Here is a 20,053-nt window from a genome sequence, read left to right as displayed (position 1 = left end):
TTAACTGTGTTTTGTTGCTGCGGACCTAACAGCTTGAAGAGAAGTGGAAGTAAATTATGGTTTTTAATAACAGTAGGTACAAAGTGACATGAGTGCACAGGTATTTCCATACTCTGTATGCAAGCTGAATCTACGGTGCTGCTAAACTATGCTGCAGGAGGTTTCCACGTCAATTTGAGGATGTTTTAATGAAGGGTTATGAAGTTTTATTGCACATTAAAGTGCACGCCTACTTAAAATGCCTTTACTTGTCCTTGGGCTTGTCTCCATGAGAAAAATTTCTGCTGGAGAATACAGCAGAGTCCCCTAGTGGAAATGCTGACAGAAGGAATTCTTGTTAACACTGCTGTTCCACCTCTCTGAATAACACAAGCTGACAGGAGCACTCTGCTGCTGGCAGAGCTGTATCTGCATGAGAGCTTTTTGCCGTCACAGCTGGCAGAGCGTGCCTTTTTTGTCCATGCTTCTGGCTGGAAAGAGCTGGGCTGGCAAAACTTCCGCACAGACCTACCTTTAGATATCACGGCTCGAATGTGAGACTGAATGATCTCGCTTGCAGGTCTCATTTGTTATCTGTTGAGGTGATGAAAAGATTTAATTCCTTACAGCCAGGAATAGAGGAGTGAAGTCTACAAAATGCCTGAATTTTTATTTGTGTGTATAAACGTGATTGTCAAATTGTATTCCTAAGAAGCTGTGAGAGTTGCAGCAGGTGTATGACCTGTCAAAAGTTTGAGGTCCTGAATGTGCCAGTTGGAGGTGGTTTATGCTGAACGCTACTCTGCGATTTCTGTGCTGGGGAAAAATGCTTCAAAATGTTTGCATGTGGTCTAGATCCTAGGACTACTAAAACTTGAGAGGACTAAAAAATTACTAAAACTACTAAAAAAGGGAGAGACACCTTATTGTCAGATTGATGCAGCCGGTGCCCTTCACCTTTTTGTAGCGGAGCTGTGAAGCTGTTGTGTACAGGGGAGCCTCTTTGGGCAGTAAGTGGTTGCTCGATACTTTTGCTAATGGCTTAATAACACGGGCCTCGTCAGGTGTGTGTGGCGTGAAGGCAGGAGCTCCTATGTGTGAGCTCTGTGCAGGCTCCTGTGTGTGAGCTCCAAGTGTAGCTTCTTCATGCATGCTCCTATGCATGATCTCCATGCGTAGCTCTGTGCAGGCTCCTATGTGTGATCTCTGTGCGGGACATACTTTGCTCTTCTTGGCATGCAGCTCTGAAGTTTTACCCCCAGAGTAAGCAGCGAGCAGCACAGGGACTCAGCCGGGGAGCCCGCAGAGCATCTTCTCCCGCCGTGCCGCTGTGCAGCTGCGGCGCGGGCCGGGCAGGCTGCCGTGTTGCTGAAGCGGGTTGTTCTTCAGAGGGGAGCGGAGACATCCCTGCGCAGCGGTGGTGCTGGTTGTATTTTCAATTAAGCGAGCGATGCAGCTTTTGTCCCTGCGGATCTGCCCGGGGGCTGGGTTTGATGAGGATGGGGCCCCAGGCGGACTGGAAAAGGCGCCTGAAGTTCCCCTGGGCTCAGCCCTGCTACCGTCAGGGGGACGAGAGGGATAATCGCGTTCCGTAAGCCCGGAGCCTTCTGGCAAAGCACGGCTGGAGTAGGTGGCCCGGCAATTAGCCTAGGGCCGGACTTATTAAGGTTGCCCCGGTGAGGACTAACGGGCTTATCCCGAGGGGAGCGCTGCCCCCGTGGAAAGGGGCTGTGTCGGTAGGCGGGGGCCGGGGCCAGCGCTCCGGGCGCGTCAGCGGGGCACGGAGCGGCGAGCGGCGGGGCGATGGCGGGGCCGGCGCTCGGGCCGCCGCCGGCCCCGGTCGCCTGTCGGGCCGCGCTCCCGCGGGGCGGCGGGGGAGGCACTCTCCGCGCCCCGGGCGGCCGGCGGGGCCCCGGCGGCTTCCCCCGCCCGCGGGCGGTCCCGCGCTGCGGCGGCGGCGAGTGCCGGCGCGGCACTTCCTGTCTGAGGCCGGCGGCGGAAGGATCGCGTGCGCCGCGCCGCCCCGCAGGAAGCGCTCCCGCCGCCGCCGCCGCGCCGTGGCGGTGCCCGCGCCGCGCGCCCTATCCGCCGCCCCGCGCCGCGCCGCCCCGCGGGAGCGCGCCCCGCCGCCGGGCCCCGCGCGCGTTCCCGGCGCGCGTCCGCCCGCCGGTCAATGTGAAGCCGCTCCGGCAGCGTAAACATGGCGACGTCCCTGCATGAGGGGCCCACGAACCAGCTCGACCTCCTCATCCGGGCCGGTAAGCTGCCCCGCGCGGCTGCACCGCGCCGCCGGCAGCGCCGGGGCGGGAAGGGATGGCGGCGGGGAGCGGGGAGGGGGGGAAAGCTGCGGCGGCGGGAGGGGAAGCACCGGGGGGCAATCAGGAAGTGATCCCGTCCGTGCGGCCGGCCCGGCGTGCGGCCGCCGGCGCTCCGCGGCACCTGCCCCCGGCGCGGGCGTCCCCGCTGCCGCCGCCGCGGCGGAAGTTGTAGCGGGGCGGGCGGCGGAGTTTTGCGGGGTTTGCGCGGCCGGGGTCAGAACCAGGAAGTGTGCGAGGTTGTTGTCCTCCCGCCTCCCCCGGCCGGGCCGGGCCGGCCCTCCTCCCGCCGCCGCCACGCTGTCTGAGCGGGAAGGCCGAGCGCTCGCTGCCGCGCTCCGCTCCGTACGCAGGGCCGCGGCCCGGCCTCCCCGGGCGCTGCGCGTCCATGTGTCCACCTCCCGTGTCCCCCCCCGACACCGTCCGCCATCTCCCCCCCTCCCCCCCGTGCCCTTTTAAACTCTGCGGCGGCGGAGCGGGAGGAGGCGCCCGCGGGCGGGGGCCGTGGCCCACGTGTGCGGAGAGGGGAGGGGGGGGGAAGCGGGGGGGGGGGGGGGGGGGGGCGCGCGTCCCCTCCCCCACGCGCGCTGCGTAGCGGAAGCAGCGCGCTCCCCCGGGGCCCCCCGAGCGGGAGGGGAGGGGCGGCCGCCGTTGGCGGGCGGCGGGGCGGGGCGCGGCGGCCGCCAATGGGAGCGCGGCGAGCGGCGGAGTGGCGGCGCCCCGCGGGGCTGTTGGGGCGCGCACGGAATTGGAGGGAAGCGGAGTGTAAACACGGAAGCGGGGGCGCCGCCGCCGCCGGGCCGCACGTGGCCGCCCCTCCCGGCGGGCGGGCGGGCGCGCGTCCCGGCCCGGGGCCGGCAGCCGGGGAAGGCGCGGCGGAGCGGGGCTGTATGGGCGGCTCCGCGCTGGGAGTGGAAGAGAGGCCGCGGTAGTGCCGTTCCTTGCCGGTGGCCCGGGCAGGTGCTGCGCACCTCCGGGCCAGTCCCGCCGCACCGTCGCGTCTTGAAGCCCCCGCCTGAGCCCCTCTGCCGGGATGAGGCCGTTTACCCGAGCTCCGGCGTCTTGTCGGGGCCGCGTTCGGAACCGGGCACGGTTTGGCTTGGTTTGGTTCCGTTAAACCCCGCCGCTCCTGACGGTAGGACGCGGGGCGGCCCCGGCGTGCATCCCTGCGTGCGGTGCAGCCCTGGGGCCAGCACGGGCCGGGTCTCGCCGCTCCGAAAGGAATAACCGTTTCAGACCTGCCGTTCTCCACCGGGGCGGTGCCGGCTGCGGTTTTATTTTGGTCGTTCCAACGCGGAGCTGAACTTTTTTTAAAGCAGTCGGTGGGAATGGCGCGCAGCGTGCGGCGTTGTAGGTCTGTGCTAGCACGGAGGCGTGCGAAGGGTAAATGCTCCGTCACTTAACCAGTGTGTTAAGCTGTTCTTTTAAAAAAAGGGCAGCCAGTCGCCTTTTTTGTAATAGGTTATTTTGTTGAATGTGGAAAGACACTCAGGATTTTTCAGAGTGGGGGAACAAATGCCAGCCACATGCAAAACAGCCCCCCCCCAGACAACAAAGCAGCGAAGAACTGTTCTGCTGCAGAACAGAAGAAGTGGAGTGGTTAGACACCTTCCGGTATATGAAGAAGATGGCTTTGCTTTGCCAGTAGAACACACACCTCTCGGATTTCTGCAGGGCTCACTGCTGCAGGAGATTTCAGTTAGTTGACTTTTGCTTTTTATTGTTGATAAAATAGAGAACGTTAAAGTAGTTGATTATTGTGTCAACGGTGTAACTAGACTGCTTGTGCGTCAACCCTTGGATAGATAACAAATGACCTTTATGCTGCTCTTTCTGATGTCCTTAGCCCAGCCGACTTAATTTTTTATATGTATATATATTTGCATTTCAGTGAGGGATACAGATACCTATGCACGTCTAGTATTCCCATCTGTATATACTGTCAGGATGCCATATCTGTTTACTTATTTACGTATGTAGATGCTATCACGTGGATTTAAGAGAGGAATGCTTTATCCTACGGGATTATATTAATTATGCCTTGCCTTTTCCCGTGGCTGCTGGCCTCAGTGTTGACAAAACTTCACAGTGCTTGGTAACTGGGAGAAGAACCTGAAGCAGTAACAATTTTAGTCCAGCCTTACCTCAATTGCTGGTTCTAAGAGCAACTCCTAAATGACTTTACAAAGATCGGTTTTGGCTTCGTAGCTGATGTTTCTCTCAGTATTGGGCTGATAACAGGTAGCACTCACAGGGAAACAAGCATTTCAGGTGTTTGCTCTTGTCTTCATCATTGATTGCTGCTATGCAGCGGGTTATGTATCATCCTTAAATTGTATGCAGCTGAAGGTCTTCTGAATGAACAGAGCCAGGCTTAGGGAAATACTAAAAAACCCAAGGAATTTGTTCTTCAGGTTCTCAATAAATGTCTGCCGTAAAACAAGCAGTAAACTGAAAATGCTTTCTTTTCCAGTCAAGTGTTGCATGCAGAAAGATTTCTGGGTGTTAGCTATATGGGCAATTCAGCTGTTTTTAATTAAAATGTGGTTTAAGCACTGTTACTGCCTTCTACTGCTGTTTACTGTGGTCTTTTAAACGCTGAGATAAAACAAGCATGTGAATGCCAGTAAACTTAAATGAGGTCTGTTAGCTTATGTGTAGTCACTCTTGACTGAGTTCCATGCTTGGAATTGGGAATTCTTCATTAAAGTATTGCTCTGGTTGCCTGATAGTATTAAAGGATAAGCTATTGTAAATCAGGTGCTACAGTTAAGTGTTGACCTTGTAAATGCAGACATTGATAGGTCTTCAGATAAAGAGGGGGGAGCTGTATCATAGTTTCAAGAAGTACTGTTTTGAAAATTTCGGTTCCTTTTGTTTTTTTTTCTTCTCATCTCTTGCTTTAATTCGTTTTGTTACTCTTGTTTTAGGTTAAAACTGGGGCATTGTTTCAAAATGGATATGTTGCCAATATTCTCTTCTGTAAAGCTAAAGTATGGCCCTGTTAGACTTAATTACCAAGTTTGGTATTTTGTAACAGCTGTTGAGAGCCTTGAATAATCTACTGTATGCGCTATTTATTTAGAAAGTGAAGCTAGAAGACATTCGGTCAACAGTGAAGATAGACCCAACCAGCCTAGTTAACTGTTTACGTTTTAAAAATTACTTTCTAAGAGGAATTTTTTTTTCCAGATCAGAAGGGTTTTTTTAATTTTTAACAATAAAATGCCAGAGATTCAGAGCTCTTCATAAGAGCAGTAGGATGAGATTTGATTTGAAAGAATGAAAGGTAAGTGGTGGTATTAGCTCTGATGTGTTCTGTCTAGATCTGTAAATGGCTGTTCTCCTGTTACTCAACTTACCAAAAGTCTGGGAAATTTACTTCCATCCATGTAAACTCTTTTGCTTTGTTTGGGCAACTGATACTCTTCCTGAGGTGGATATATAAGGTCACAGGGATCCATACTAAGTTGTTTGCTCAAGCAATACAGGCTGTTGTAGTCTCGGAGTCTTATATATGTGTACAGTGGTAAGCTGATAGTATAATTATAATAAAAAAATTGTCAATCTGGACGTTTTTAAAGCAAAGAATGACGTGTACGAGCCTTTTGTTAGAAATTTTTCTGCCCACAGTGATGCTGTGTTTGTGCATCACAACCTTGGATGTACTGAGAGATGATTAAGGTTGCTGTGATGATGTGTGTTTGTCTGGCACAAGCTATAGGAGCCTGATAGGTACTGCATGGTAAGTAGCTGCCAGCGATTTTCTGTGGTGATGGCTTTTGACTGAAGTAGGCTTCGTTTTTTTAATTGAGGGATCCTACTCCTTTCGTTTACTTTCCCCCCACCCCCTGCCTTTATTGTGAGAAGTGCTACCAAGTGTTGATGACACTTGATCTAGCCATCTGCAAGAACAGCCGCCTGGTTTTTCCTTGTCCCATCCCCTCTGTGAGAGAACCTGTTCCCCCACTTCATCTTTTGGGATATCTTTTCTAGCTGTATTTTTCATCACGTCCCCTGACTGAGCACTCTGACTTGCTGTCTTCTATTCAACATTTTCTAGAGCGGCAAAAAGATGTTTTAGGTAAAACTTCTGTTGAGATACAAATTCACACTTTTCTCTTCCAAATGTGTTGGTGCAGTAGTGTTGCCTGAGCACTACTGCAGACTCCTAATGCTCGCTGGGTGGGCAGAAGCTCCTCAGGCTAAACCCAGGGACTGGCTACAGGAGAATATAGGTAGCTGAGAAGGCTTCAAACTTGGGTTGTAGCACTTGTTTTGGTAACTACTTTAATAGATGTCTTTTTGGCAATGTTAGGTTAATTTGTTAACTGTCATGATAGACAGACAGCATATGTGTTGTCCCAGCCAAAGCCAGAAGTGTTACTATTTTTTGCTTGGGTTTTTTTTTTAGGTGGCAATTTCAGTGGAGACCTAAGTAACTCATGCTGGAAAAACATTTGTGAAGCATGTATTTTCAAATGTCAGAAGCCTGTGAGGAGTAGATAGTGCTGGTTTTGTTGGAAATGGAAGGCTGGCTTTGGCCAGAGGTTGGGTGGCTCCTTTGCTCCTTGGCTCTTTTGTTAGGGGGTTGCAGCCTTAGTCCCTAATGCTAGGCGGGTTGTGTCTCCTTTCCCTCCGCTCTAGCCCCTCAGCAGAATGCCATAAAGCTGCAGAAGTACAAAGATGGCTTTCAGCTGTCTCTTTTGCCTTGTTCCTGTCCTCTGTTAAGTACATCTCTCTTGTGGTGCAGCATCTAAACTGCTTCCTATGGGAAATACTTTGGATACAAAAGTAGGAAAATTTTGTAGGCTTTTAAGCATTTAGGAGTAGGTGACTTCAGTAAGCTAAATCAGTACTCTTTTACAATTGAAATTTTGCAACTGTTGTTTGAGTTTCTTTATAGAAGTCCTTTATATATCGAAGCTGATATCTGCATAGAAGCAAGATAACTAGTTGTCCGGAACACAGAAACCAGCAGAAACAAATGAAAATGATACAGTCCTTTGCTGCAGGGGTGGCAGAGGAGCTGGTGGAAAAGCTTTGCTTTAAATATTTTTTCATGCTTTAGGGTAATAATAAATGCTGATTTGGAGTTGTGGATTTCAGTATTGATGTAGAATCAATACATTTATAATGACTAGCTGAATATTAATTATTCCTGTGTTCTGATGATAAGTGGAAGGTTTCATCAGGTAGATGAGGGGAGACTAGTCATCAGTTGCCGTGAAACTGAAGCTTGTCTTTAGAAAGAAAGAAAATCTTTAGGTAGAGCTCTTCCTGCAGGGCCACTCTGTTTCAGTGCAGGTGTTCAGCCTCTCACTCAGGACACCCCAAAATGCTGCTTGGGAAAGAAGCAGCAGCTTGCCTGGGCATGGGAGCACCCAGGACTGCAGCTGGGGAAAGGGCTCACTGTGCAGAACTCTTGCCTACTGCCACTGATAATCCAAAGGGCAGAGCTGCAATAGAAACCCTTTAGTGTGATTTTCCTGTGCCCTTAGGTAGTAGGCTTTTATCATTCCCAGCCTGGGGCGACATGGTGGTGGAATGTCAGCTTTACCAGGCATCTACAATTCCAAAAGATAAAGCTCCCTAAATAGCATCCCAGGAGAGGAGAGGGCTAGGGGGAGTCCCAGCAGCCAGCCAGTGGGTGGGCAGCTGGGCTGGTCCAGCGAGACATTTCAGTTGCCCAGAATTTTGCATTTGTGCATCTTCATGATTTTGTTCACTTTCAGCTTCTGGTTTGTCTTTAGTCCGCTGGCTAGTAGGTTTTTCAAGTTTTTAATCCTTGCATTTAAATAAGCTGCATTTTGCTGAAAAGCTTTACTCCATACATGCCTGCACGAATCTGTTAGCGTGTTTTCCTAAGCCGAAAGCAACGCTATAGCAGTATTTTCCCTGCTTTTCACCAAATGAACCTCAGGTCATTTCTTAGATGTTTTCAGTAACGGGATAGATGCCTTGAAGTTCTCATAGAGAGTTATTACGGAATCCTGTTTAGTTCTCTGGCGCTGGAGATGGGTGACCCTGCTTACGCTAAAGATAGATTTCCTGGGCTGCGGGCTGCCTTGCTGGAGCGGTGCAGCTTTGAGCAGATGGCCATAAATGGGGACAGCAACTGGAGCGAGCCGTGTACCTTAGGCCCCAGTGTGGATGGTGTGCAACAGGTGTTTCTGCAGTCGCTACTTGTAAAAACCTTTGCAAGGGTGAGGAATACTTGGCTGTGCATAGGATTGTAGTTTTAATTTATAAGTTGGGGAGGGGGGTTTAGTGTTGCTGCTGCATTTGGGTTGCTGTGGGCTGTGCTGTATCAAGCTTTAGTGTGCTCTCTTGAAGTTACTTTAAACTATTTTTGATTGATTATTTTTTTATAAACTTGCAGAACTTGAAAAAAAGATAAAATTTTACCTTCTTCCCTTAGTTATCATTTAACACCCCGTGCCCCTGCATACTGTTTTGTTATGCTTTGTGTTTTGTTTTTTAACAACCAAGCCTGCTAAACCCAACTCACAGATGTTTTTAGTGTCAGAAAATGAAACCGGATATATCTGTTCTGCAAACTGATCTTGTATTTTTATATATATATTTTTATATTTTTTATACATATATATTTATACAAATAGACTGAAAACCTGAAGAGAAGTGACATTTAGATTTTAATGGGGTAATAGTTGAAGACGGTACTGCTTCCCTGCTCTGCTGTGTTTGTAACCATCCTCATTACAGTCTGGTTTGTTCTGGTTAACTCGAAGGCAGAAGACAAATCCCAGAAGTCTGCTTGTGTAAGCTCTTGAGCACCTCATAGAAATGAGAAGCTTGGTTGTGAACCAGAAATCTAATCATAAGAAGTGACAGTGTTGGTTCTGCTTGTCTCATGTCTTCCCTAAAGATTTCTGTTACTGGAAGTTATAAAAGGTGTGAAGACACCTGACAATTTCAGGATTTTCATGCTTAAGATTGATTAGTGCAGTTGTACAGTGATACTTGTGGACTTTCACAAGTAATCTGTTCTCATTTATTTTTTTTTAATCCTTCTACAGTGGAAGCATCGGTTCATGGAAGTAATGTGCACTGCACGGATAAGACAATTGAAGCTGCAGAGGCCTTGCTTCATATGGAGTCTCCTACCTGCTTGAGAGATGCCAGGAGTCCTGGTATGTCAGCCACACTTTCTGCCCCGTGAGCCGTTTCTCCTTCCGCTGATTATTAAAACAAGCGAATTGGGAAACCTGCTTCTGTGGAGAACTGTATGGTGTTTAAAATGTTTGCTTGCTTATTTCAAAACTAGTGATTCGTTTGAATTTTTACATGATTTCTCCACCCTATAACAAGCATACTTACAGATGAAATCATTGATCTGAGGAGGAGAGGTGGTCGGGTGGAGATCTTTGAGTGGCTACACATATAAAATTAACTTTTCTGTCTGTACATTAGGAAACACCTCTTCATTGTGTGTGGGGCTGAACGTTGGCACAGGTTGCTCCAGAGAGGCCATGGGGTCTCCATCTTGGGGGGTATTCAAAAGCCGTGTGGACACGGTCCTGAGCAACTGGGTCTAGGTGGCTGGACGTGAGCAGGGGGTCGGACAAGGTGCCCTTCAAAGGTCACTTCTGACCAGCCATTTGTGAATTTGACATTTTAGGGGAAAAGTATTTTTGTCTGTCTTCCTGTTTTAGAAAGGATATCCAAACACACTATGTTGCAAAGCATTATCAGTTTAAAAATCCAAAACTTAGTGTTGATGATTACTTTAACTTGATGTTCCTTCTGAAGTTACTTAATATATGTTGGATGAAATAATGGTCAAACTGAACCCCAAAAGCTACAAAATAGGAAATGGAGATTGGAATAAGGATTGAAGATTAAGCTCTAATTAGTTTCCTTTAAAATTGAGTTTAGTTCCAAAGAATATTGCTGTGATACTTGTCTTCTGCCTAGCAATACTGGCAAGCGTGCCTATTTTTGGGGATTGGATTGTTTTTCTAGGTGACAGGTTGTTGGAGCAGAATCTTGATATACTATTGCATATGCTTTTGTTTCAAATAAGTTTTTGTAAGACACGTTAAAATAACCGTGTAGAAATTTCATCAGATTTTCCCCCCCCCTACTTCCCTCATAGTGGAAGTTTTTGTCCCTCCTTGTGTGTCAACCCCAGAATTTATCCATGCAGCCATGAGACCCGATGTGATCACAGAAACTGTGGTGGAGGTATCAACAGAGGAGTCTGAACCGATGGATGCATCTCCTGTTCCAACTTCCCCCGATATCCATGAGCCAATGAAAAAGAAAAAAGGTGTGTATGGCTCTTCGTAGGAGCGGTCTCAGAATTGCCTTCTGATGTGCACTGCTGCAGGTGGTGCAGTTGATACTGGTGAAGATAGGTTGGATGATCTGATTTCTATACTCACATGGACTCCTTGGAGGCTGAAATGTGAGCTCTTAGAAAACGAGTCTGCAACAAGGAAAGAGTAGCAAGAGAATGAGCTTCACCAAGCTATAAAGGAAAATGATGTCTTTGTTGTGGTTTATAAGCACAGTTCACGAAGGTGGAGGATGGGTAGAGAAGGATTCAAAGAGGACTTGTGTGGGTAACCGTTGGTGTCTGAAATACAAATGTATTTGGAGAGTGTGTAGACTCAGGATTCTTCCAATGAAGTGGCAGGGTAAATAGTAACTTACAAACCCATAAATCGGTTTACAAGATCAGTACAAGATCATCTTTGTGAGATCTTATTTGTCTGATGGGTGTGTCTTGGGGGAGAAACTGTTCAGAACGGTGTTTGAGTTCCAAGTGTTCAGCTACCAAATGGGAGGGTGGTACCTGGTAGGGTTTCTCTCTGGGCTAGCAGTTTTCTTACAGGCATCAATACAATTCACGTTAACTAGGAATACTGTTTTCTCAGAGCTTCCAGACGTACTAAGATGGAATATTTACTTGTAATTTAGAGGGGGCAAAAATGCAGTGTAGCGATAAAGCAGTGTGCATCTAAGATCTATAAGTTTTGGAGTTAACAGAAACAAACATAATAAATTAACTGTAACTCTAAGGTAAATTGCATAAGCAAGAAAATTACGATTAAAGCTTTTCTGTAGCTGTAGTCATACGCTGGTTCGGAACTATTTCTTTACATTCCTCTGTGTGTTTGAATGGCCGTTGCTGGGCAGATTGTGTTACAGGGCTGTGCTCAGGGAGTTCTGAAATTTTGTGAAGGTTATTTTGTAAATATTTTTTTCCTATTACAGACTCCAAATCCCTGTTCTTAAGTGTGTAGGGTCATTCAGCCATAGTTACAGAGCCATAACTTTGGTCTTCAGAATTAGTGCATTGTGAAATTCACCATTTAATGAAGAACGTTATTCATCAGCCAAAATTAATGCCTGAGGTAGGAGAGTGTACCGTCGCTGCTTGCCTGTAACTGCAGGCAGAAGCATTGCTGTGTACAGCCGGCTGCCCTGGGGTGTGATCCTCCTCCCTGCTTGGGCCTGTTTACCTTGAGTAAAAAGGTCACTGAAGTGTGGAAGGATGAAGGAGCGGCAGGTCCTGCCGGGAGAGGATTCCCCTGGCACGGGAAGGCAGCAGCTTAAGCCTGCCGCCTGCCGAGGAGTCCCCTCCTGAGCCTTCTGGCAGGGGCAGGCGGAGGGGGCGGCGTGTGGGAGCCCTGCCAGCCCGCAGCGAGCCGTGGCGGGGCAGCCCCGCGCATGGGCAGCGGGGCAGGTAGGCTTCCTGGCATCCCTGAGGCTGCGGGTGCCGGTGGAGGCTGTCACGGTGCTCTGCCGTGTGTGTCTCGTGCGGCAGCCTTTGCACGCTGAGTGGGAGCTGTTACCTTGTGCCTGTCAAAAGCTACAGGTAGAAATTAATGTTCACAATTTCAGTAGTAAAACTTCTTGGGAAACATGGTGCTTTGATCAACACCCATACTAGAATACAAAACCCAAAGCAGATAAAGAAATAATACATTTCAGAGTAAAACACTGAACTAAAAGAATGCAAATAAATTGAAGTTTTATTTTATATGTTTGATGCTTAACTCACCTGCCATTAACTTGTCAGGAATTGAGTTAAATCTGCCTGTGAAATAAGCAACCACACGATAAACTAAGCTGTATCTGCAGTACTAGTAATTGAAGAATTTAAGTTTATCCATACTCATGGTAAAGAAACAGCAGGGGAAAAAATGCATGAACTGTTTCTTTCAGCAAAGGCAATGAAATACTTTCATTCTGCATATGATTAATATTTTTTTCCCCACCCCCTCTCATATTTTATGTGCAGCTGGCCGTAAACCAAAGACCCAACAATCGGCTATATCTGATGGGTCTCCAGATCTGGGTATAAAGAAGAAGCCTAGAGAAGGCAAAGGTATGCTTTTTTCCATTTATCAAGTCTTTAAAATTATGCGGTGGATATGTATTGTATCTGTCACAGGAAATACACAGATCTTCAGAAAGTTGGTGGATGAGTTTGTACTGACTTCGTTAGAGTTTTAATTTTATTCGATGTCTGCAAATTTTTTTGTAGAAGGTTGAGCACAGGCATGTGTGGAACTGCTCTAGAAATGTGCCCTGTAATACACTCTGCTGTTAAAAGGCTTTCTCCTTTTTCATTTGCTTTGTTTTGTGTTTATTGACTCGTGCTGCCTTTGGTGTTGCGTGTTGACTTAATGCTAGACGGCAATTTGTTCAGCTGCTGCTGAGAGGCTTGTTTTCAAGTAGAAGCAGCTTATGGGTGTTCGTAATGGTGATGGTTGAAAATACGTTTTCTTAGTTGATTTACAAACTTCAGTGTGCTTATGTTGCTTGACTAATCGATTCAATTTGGCTTGAGGGGAAAAACATGGTGTGTTTTTCGTATGTTTTTTTACTGGTGGAATGAGGGATTTTGTGCAGGAGAGTCATAGTTTCCTAGTGTTTCTTCTGATGAATAGCGTGTCTCCTGATAAATAGCAGGGACCAAATTCTTGGACTCCAAGCCCCTGCTATTCACTTAGCAGGGAGACAGACCAGGACATTTGCTTACAGGTTTGGCATACAGTGGATCAGCGCTTCCCCTGGATATAGGTGAATAATGTGGGTCTCTTCCCTGCTTACTGCACTGACAGTTGTTTGGAGAGGTTGCTATGGCTAGGAGAAACAAAGTTTAGTGGCTTTCAGTGGCAGCATACTAGCTGAAAAAGAGTGTGCAGTGGTCAGCTCCGCTATTATTTTGGGATTTGTTTGAAAGCAGGATCCCTGCTGTTTATGTAATTCCTTATCTGGGTACAGTTCCTGAGTCGTCACATTTGGAAGAGTGGGACTGACGTCCATGCAGATGTTAGCTTACGAAAACCAGTGCAAACAGTAATTAAACTTCTCTGTAGTGGCCACTGTTGCTGTCTTCGGATTTGGGTATAGCAGTGGACCTCAACGAAGATCACAGATTTTGGCATCTGCTCTACTTAAAAGTACATCTTGCTTAATTTTCTTGTGTTTTTTTTTTTTTTTTTCTTTTAGTATTCTTAAAGCCTTCTTAGCTTTCTTTCTAATTCTGATTTCACTGTTACAGCTTTCTGTTATCTGAATAGTACTCGTAAAATGTCCCAGTTCCTAGTGTTCACAAATAACTTGGAGAAAGGAGGTCTGTATTTGTGTCTCTTCTAGTTTTTGTCTGTAGTGCTGATTTTACTCAATAGCTGTTGGTTCTATGAAGTGGGAAATGTGTTTTGTTTTGGTTTTGTTTCTGTGGACCCTCATAATGATCTACTTATGTCTCTTGTTCTCACAAGGTATCTCATTCCAGATTTTAACTACAATTGGCATAAAATACTTTTTTTTTTTCCTTGATTTCGGCTAACTTGATGTCCTGCAAAATAATTTGTTATTGGATTTATTTTTTGTTACCTATTTCAAAAAATTACTTGAAGATATAGGCTATTTTACATGCAGCGTGGCTTTGGAAAACCAGAGATTATTTCTAGAGCACGGTACTGTCAGCAGAGTTAAGTCATGAAGGAGGAGGACAGCTGGTTGTGCACATTTGGAAAGGGGATCTCTTGTGGTCCACGCAGGTACTCCTTCCTTTGTGCATTCTTGATACCTTCTGGTGCAAAGTGAAGCAGCTGTAAATCTGATTTAATGATGCTCTTCAGTTTATTACAGAGGAGAAACTAGAGACTTCTTAATATTTTTTTCTTAAAGTGAGATAGTAGTATGTTTTTTGTCCTCCTCTAGTGGATTGGCAGTTTAGGTGTGGTTTCTCTTTCCATATTTTGTTTTTCATTTGCATAAATTGTAGGCAGTTGGAGGGAGCAAAACTGAGTTTGAGTCTCCACCTAGATGCTGGTACCAATGTGACAGTTCATTGTCACACACAGTGCCTTGTGTCATGCACGTGCTTTCTGGTCATTAATCCTTCAGCTTTGAGATGACGGCTAACATTGAGTAGCTGGCAGCTGTAATAATTAACTAGCCACAAAGATATCTTTCATTGTGCAAAATCTACTCTGTATTGAAGTTAAGATAGGTAATAACAATGTCTAGCTCAGCAGCCAGTTACAGTACTGCTTAGCATGAGACCTTTCAGGAGCGCAGATGAGAGCTGTATGCTGTTAAATGAGGCTTCTGTCTTCCTAGCAAGGTTGTCCACCAGGCTGGACTTGGGATCCTTGAGTGGCACTAATGTAAGTGTTCAGATGATAAATTTTATAGCTATGTCTTCCTCAGGAGTCTGTAAGCTTGGATTCATAGCATTAGGAAAGGCTGGTTCTAAGGAGAAAGGGTTTGAAAATGGTTTAGAATTGTATTAAACGTTTCTAAACTAAGTTTTTTGTTAAATGCGTAGCAGCTATAGCTGACACAGCAGCCGTCCTGAAGTATCACAGGGCCTTTACCAGCAGTAGGTGGTTTCTGAATAGTATAGCTATTGCACAGCCTTCCTGTGGAAAAGAAGTTATTTAAGTCAGTATAGCGTATGAGGGAAAAGTGCTTAGCTGGGAGCACTGTTCCTTCAGGAAGGTTAGTCACTTTGAGGAATGATTCCTCTTGATGTTCCTGTTTACTTCCTAATACTGAAGCCCACTTAGATTTCTGCAAAGAATCTGTAGCATACCTGCAGCATTTGGTGGTGGACCCAGAAATTCTGTTTCTGAGGAGCTAAGGAAAAACCAAAAACGTTTCTAGGATGATTTCAGGATTCCTGAGTTCTCTTGTTGACTCTTTCCTCACGTAGGTCCTATTTGAATGTCTTTCAAATCCAGTGGAAGCTGGATTTTGGGAACTCTTGAGTCAGTACTTGCTGTTTATTGGAGCACATGGTAGAATAGGCTTATTCTGTCTCTATGAGGCGGTCTTCCAGAAGATGGAAACTGTAATATTTTTTTACGCTTTCAGATTTTTTTCAAAGATAGCTAACTTCTTGGAGTCTGCAACAGTGGTCTTTAACTTGCATTAACATATTGTAATTGTCTTCAACGTGGCATAACAAGTGCTGTGCTGGACCACTACATCTCAGGAATTAATGACCTTTTTTTCACAAAAAATAAATTGAAATATATTTGTATTTGGCCCATGTCACCCCCTGGAAGCATGATCAAGTGAATAATTGGGGTTAACGTTCTAAGGTTATTATGCTCGTAGCTCTGTGTTAGTTCTCCCTTTTCAGAGAACTTGAGGAGTCTTTTCCAGCTGTACAAATTGGAATGTGATGGGGTTTTTTTCTTCTGCTTCTCTTCTCCTTTTCCTAGATGCCAGTGGTATAGTCAGAGTGCAGACAAACCCCCGTATGTTTTATGCCATGCTGATAGTCGCTGACATAAACCCTGTCTTGGGGTTCCTCCAGTGGAAATGGAGGTGTGGAAAATCCTCTTGAAGAGCTGAGAAGTACATTAAATTCTTGCTCTGTAGGCTGACTTCGTTTTTGTATCCCCCTAATTACAGAAGGGTACTAGGGGAATACTTGTCACAAGAAGTGGCTTTGCGCCTAGAAGGACGTTAGTCACTCTGCAGCATGTATTTGGGAAGGGTCAGAACATGGAGCTGTCGGCAGTTGGTGTGAGCCCCCCAGATCCTGGACAGGAGGTTATGTTACAAACTTATCACAGCTGAGATAGCTTGTTATCGAAGGTTGTATGCCTTTTAAAAATTATTTATATCCTACTTTCCTTCAGTGTCATAAAATGGACTGGCATTTCCATTCCCTGTTTAAGCAAGTATGAGGAGAAAATTCTGAGCTCTCGTCCTGCCTCTGCTGAACAGGTGTAGGTTGTAGTGACTTGGAACGCCCTCCCACACTTGTGTTCAAGAGCTGAGAATGGGCGCTGGATTGAACAGGCTCCTGTGCTATATAGCAGGTCATGTGGATTAGCTGCTTTCAGAACATAAATATTTATGGAAGCTTTACCAAATTTAACAGAATGAATGAATATGTGCAGGTTACGTTACACCATCTGTAATATTTGCTTGTAATGCAGGTCATTCATCAGCTACCTATATATGGGGAACAGAAAAGTGTTATCTTTAAAAGTGCATTTCTAATATTTAAATGCTTTCTGATTATAGGAAACACGACTTACTTATGGGAGTTTCTTCTGGACCTTCTCCAGGACAAAAATACTTGTCCTCGATATATTAAATGGACTCAGCGAGAGAAGGGAATCTTTAAACTTGTGGACTCAAAAGCTGTCTCCAAACTATGGGGAAAACACAAAAACAAACCTGACATGAACTATGAGACTATGGGAAGAGCTCTGAGGTAAAAACTCTTACATCCTTAAGTTATCTGCTATAATTTTAAGCCTGATTCTTAATTTTGGCTATAGAAATACAGCGGTTGCCCCCTTGCTGACTTAGCTGCTTAAAAAGCATCAGAGACTTGCAGTTTCTATTGCTTTTTACGTTACCAGTTAATTTGCAGTTTAATTCCTGAAGTGTGTATATTTAAAAGGTCAGATTTTTTTTTCAGCTAGATCCTTCATATACTTGCCAGTATGCTCTGCCAGCTACTTCCCCTACCTTCTCACCTCGTAGGTTTTACTGTGGTTACTTCAGATTTTCTTGTTAGCATAGGATGAGGTTTTCTCTAAAATCTGTCACTATGTTGTTTACTATGTAATTGTAATTTTCTTGCAGATACTACTATCAAAGAGGAATCCTTGCAAAAGTTGAGGGACAGAGGCTCGTATATCAGTTCAAGGAGATGCCAAAAAATATAGTTGTCATAGACGATGACAAAAGCGAGTCCTGCAATGAAGACTTGTCAATGCCTACAGATGAAAAGTCATTGGAAAGGGTGTCTTTATCTGCAGAAAACCTTTTAAAAGCAGCAACCTCTGCACGTGGAGGAAAAAGTTCCTCTCAGTTAAGCTGTACCAGAACAGAAAAAGCAGTCACCAGAGTGGTGAATATTGCCTCGCCAGCGCATGATACATCGTCATCTCGTCCCTCAACTACCACTACTACTGTCCCAGCAACGACAGCTCCCAGGTTTGTATTAACATGGCTTGGGCTTGTCATTTGCTGATGACAAGCAATGTTTTGGTTAGGAAGTTAACCTTTTAGTGTTTTGGTTTGTGTTTGAAACGTTGAAAATTATTTCTGATTTGCAAGCAGCAGTGTAACATGTTAGAATACTAGGAAAGTCTAGTTCATGAGACCGGAGCCAATGGTCAGTACGCTTGCCCTCGTGCATATTTTAAAATTACGTAGAGAGACGGAAGGGGAAAAAAGGAGATAGAAATATTGCTAATTTTCCAAAGTTCTATTGCTAGATGTCCAAAGGGTTTGGCTTTTTTTTATTAGGTGGTTTGTTTTGGGCTTTTTAAAAGTTTTTGTTTTGGTTTTAAAATTCTGATTTGGTTTTAAAGAACCAATTAAAAATCTGTAAATCCTAGATCTGGCTGTCCCTGTTGTCATCTCTAGTGGTGCCCTGTGTTCTGGCTCAAACGCATCTGTCTGTATTTTGCAGGACTGTACGTGTGGCAATGCAAGTGCCTGTTGTAATGACCTCTCTGGGACAGAAAATCTCAACTGTGGCAGTGCAGTCAGTAAACACAGGGTCACCATTAATAACCAACACAAGTCCAACAACAGCAACAACTCCAAAGGTAGTAATCCAGACAATCCCTACTGTGATGCCAACCTCTGCTGAAAACGGAGATAAAATCACAATGCAGCCTGCCAAAATCATTACAATCCCTGCCACGCAACTTACGCAGTGTCAGTTACAAACAAAAACGGGCCTGTCTGGGTCAGGAAGTATTAACATCGTGGGAACCCCGTTGGCTGTTAGAGCACTAACCCCAGTGTCTATAGCTCACGGGACACCGGTAATGAGACTATCAGTGCCTGCTCAGCAGGCGTCTGGCCAGACTCCTCCCAGGGTGATTAGTGCAGTTATAAAAAGTCCAGAAGTTAAATCAGACACAGCGGCTTTAAAACAGGAACATGAAGTGAAAACACTGCAGCTGGTAAAAGAAGAGAAGCCGGCAGATGGAAGCAAGACTGTGACCCACGTAGTGGTGGTTAGCACGCCCTCGGCTATTGCCCTTCCTGTAACAATGAAAACAGAAGGAATCCTAACGTGCGAGAAATGAAGAATAGGTTGCTTCCAGCATGGACTTCTAGACTGTTACGGTTTTGAATATACTGACATAATTGGGGGAGGGAAGTGGATGTGATCACCAAGTCGAAAAGGAGAGTTTTGAAATGTTAATAAACATGTTGAAGACTTACTGGAAAAAAAAAAATTATTTTCCCGTGTTTCAGTGGGAATTGAACCACATTGATATGCTGACAAAAACTGCCTCTTCCAGTTGGGAAACAGCTGAAACAATGGAGAAGGAAAGATAGAGGGACTGAAAAGGGACCAAACAGTTCACTACGTTACCTGTTACCAAGTTACACTAAGACCTGGAACACTAAACGAGAGTTGTGTGAGAGGTTTGCCTTGGTTTTTAGTTTTCAGGGGGAGGGGAAAGTCTCATTGTTACAAACAGCAAATCTGATGCATTTTATATGCATACCAGCAATTACTACTGTGTGCCCACAGTACTCAACTGGTGCTATGTGAAAAACTCTGCTACTTAGGTATTGTAGAATGTGAAATAAAGGAGGAGATTAAAGAGCTTCTAAAAGAAGACAGAGACCTAGAGGGATTTTTGTATCATACAGCTTAAGCAGATTCAAAATGAAAGCCTTAGACTGATTTTCAGTTACCTTTCTTGAAATAAGCTAATGGCTTGTTTGTGTAAAGCTTTTTTATTAAAACAAATTTTTTTAAAATCTTGTACCTAGCACAGTATTGTTATAGAATTACATGTAACATATTTTGTATGGTAGTTAAAAGCCTGTCTAAATTTCTTAATTGTGGACAAAATAGCAGCAGGCTTGCTGCCTTCTGCTGTAACATGCCTGTGTCTCTCACTTAGCCTTGACATCTGTGCATACATTACAGTTTCAGCTCTACCCTGTCACTTGAAAGGTCACGCCCAGCATGAGCTTTTGTCAGGTAGTTCTTAACCTGTAAAATTTTTTTAGTTGAAGTTAAGAGGGAAGTACCAGTGTTCAGAATGAACTATAATAGTTTGTATATTCAACATTTGAAGTATATTCTATTTTGTTGTACTCTTGTTTCAAAGTGTATTCAAGTAGGTTTTACTGAAATATAGAAACAAAATTTAATGGTGTTCAGTCTGCTTTGTATTTTTTGCTTTTTCTTCTTTTCAACCTATAAACGTTTTTTTCTGCTTATTTGAAACCTTCCAGGCATTCAGCCTAAGGTAGCTGAT

At 45.4% G+C, this 20,053-nt stretch overlaps 1 protein-coding gene across 8 annotated transcripts in view; it reads left to right on the top strand.

Annotated features, from left to right (window-relative positions):
* ELF2 (E74 like ETS transcription factor 2) overlaps positions 1 to 19,946 on the top strand; it is a 39,404-nt gene extending 19,458 nt beyond the window's left edge. For 2 of the 8 annotated variants that reach the window (XM_040617977.1, XM_040618597.1), the window contains 6 exons: positions 9,335 to 9,448; positions 10,414 to 10,587; positions 12,568 to 12,654; positions 16,827 to 17,019; positions 17,397 to 17,750; positions 18,232 to 19,946. In XM_040617977.1, the coding sequence (XP_040473911.1) occupies positions 9,335 to 9,448; positions 10,414 to 10,587; positions 12,568 to 12,654; positions 16,827 to 17,019; positions 17,397 to 17,750; positions 18,232 to 18,859 (1,550 nt within the window). In that variant the 3' untranslated portion in view covers positions 18,860 to 19,946. Of the gene's footprint in view, positions 1 to 2,070; positions 2,238 to 3,663; positions 3,993 to 4,020; positions 6,576 to 6,602; positions 8,501 to 9,334; positions 9,449 to 10,413; positions 10,588 to 12,567; positions 12,655 to 16,826; positions 17,020 to 17,396; positions 17,751 to 18,231 lie in introns of those variants that run through there. The other 6 variants (XM_040618241.1, XM_040618326.1, XM_040618160.1 and 3 more) reach the window with 6 other exon arrangements.
* Positions 19,947 to 20,053: the final 107 nt, after the last annotated feature.

This window comes from Falco naumanni, chromosome 1 (genome assembly GCF_017639655.2).
Source record: "Falco naumanni isolate bFalNau1 chromosome 1, bFalNau1.pat, whole genome shotgun sequence".
NCBI lineage: Eukaryota > Metazoa > Chordata > Aves > Falconiformes > Falconidae > Falco > Falco naumanni.
This window is presented reverse-complemented; position numbering and strand designations above follow the sequence as displayed.